General features: G+C 47.8%; 1 protein-coding gene across 1 annotated transcript; it reads left to right on the forward strand.

Moving 5' to 3' along the window:
* The first annotated feature begins 320 nt into the window (after positions 1–320).
* LOC134446222 (histone H4) lies at positions 321–646 on the forward strand. Its single transcript, XM_063195546.1, has one exon. The coding sequence runs from the start codon at positions 334–336 to the stop codon at positions 643–645; it is 312 nt and encodes a 103-aa protein (XP_063051616.1). The 5' UTR covers positions 321–333; the 3' UTR covers position 646.
* The last annotated feature ends 257 nt before the right edge of the window (positions 647–903 follow it).

The raw sequence follows: 903 nt of genomic DNA on the forward strand, positions 1-903 counted from the left end.
GAGAAGTGGATATGTAGAAGTCTATTTTTGTCCCTCCATGTTTGTAGTTTGGCTAGCTTGCTGGTTGGAACGCTTTCAAGTGAGAGGTGGCTGGTTGCCTTCTGGTTGCCTACTAGGAAGCTCCTACCTCTGGGGAATGCACCATTATTGCCTATTGGCAAGGTCCGACCTCTGGGGAATGCACCATATGCTCCCGCCATAACTGTTTCGAACTCACAAAGGGAGGGGCGCTTGACCCTAGTAAACCCGATTTCAAACAGGTCCTCCTGTCTAGTATAAATACGTAGGACTCACCATGGATGATATCAGTCTTTGTGATTACAGAGAGACAACATGAGCGGACGCGGCAAAGGAGGAAAAGGTCTTGGAAAGGGTGGCGCTAAGCGTCATCGCAAAGTCCTTCGCGATAACATCCAGGGAATCACCAAGCCCGCCATCAGGCGCCTGGCTCGCCGTGGTGGTGTGAAGCGTATCTCTGGCCTCATCTACGAGGAGACCCGTGGTGTGCTGAAGGTGTTCCTTGAGAACGTGATCCGTGATGCCGTCACCTACACCGAGCATGCCAAGAGGAAGACTGTCACAGCCATGGACGTCGTCTATGCTCTGAAACGCCAGGGCCGTACTCTGTACGGTTTCGGAGGTTAAATATCGACTTACCCAACAAAACCCAAAGGCTCTTTTAAGAGCCACCCACATATCTATAAAAGCTAAGTGTCCATTGTGTAAAACTACTTCCAAACGAAGGCATCATCTGATATTTTTTCTGAGAAATGAATAATTCTGTTGGCTTTCTGCGCTGTAAAATACCCTAAATAAATGGAGAAAAAACAGGTAGGCTACCTAAGAATCCCAAGTTAATTTAAATCTGTAGCCAATTGCAGGTTGTGCACTTTGAATTGCAGC

The sequence above is a fragment of the Engraulis encrasicolus genome, chromosome 1, assembly GCF_034702125.1.
Source record: "Engraulis encrasicolus isolate BLACKSEA-1 chromosome 1, IST_EnEncr_1.0, whole genome shotgun sequence".
NCBI classification, from domain to species: Eukaryota; Metazoa; Chordata; class Actinopteri; order Clupeiformes; family Engraulidae; genus Engraulis; species Engraulis encrasicolus.

Excerpts from the sequence above, each read along its gene's own strand:
- LOC134446222 (XM_063195546.1), top strand. The coding sequence starts at position 334 with ATGAGCGGACGCGGCAAAGGAGGAAAAGGTCTTGGAAAGGGTGGCGCT.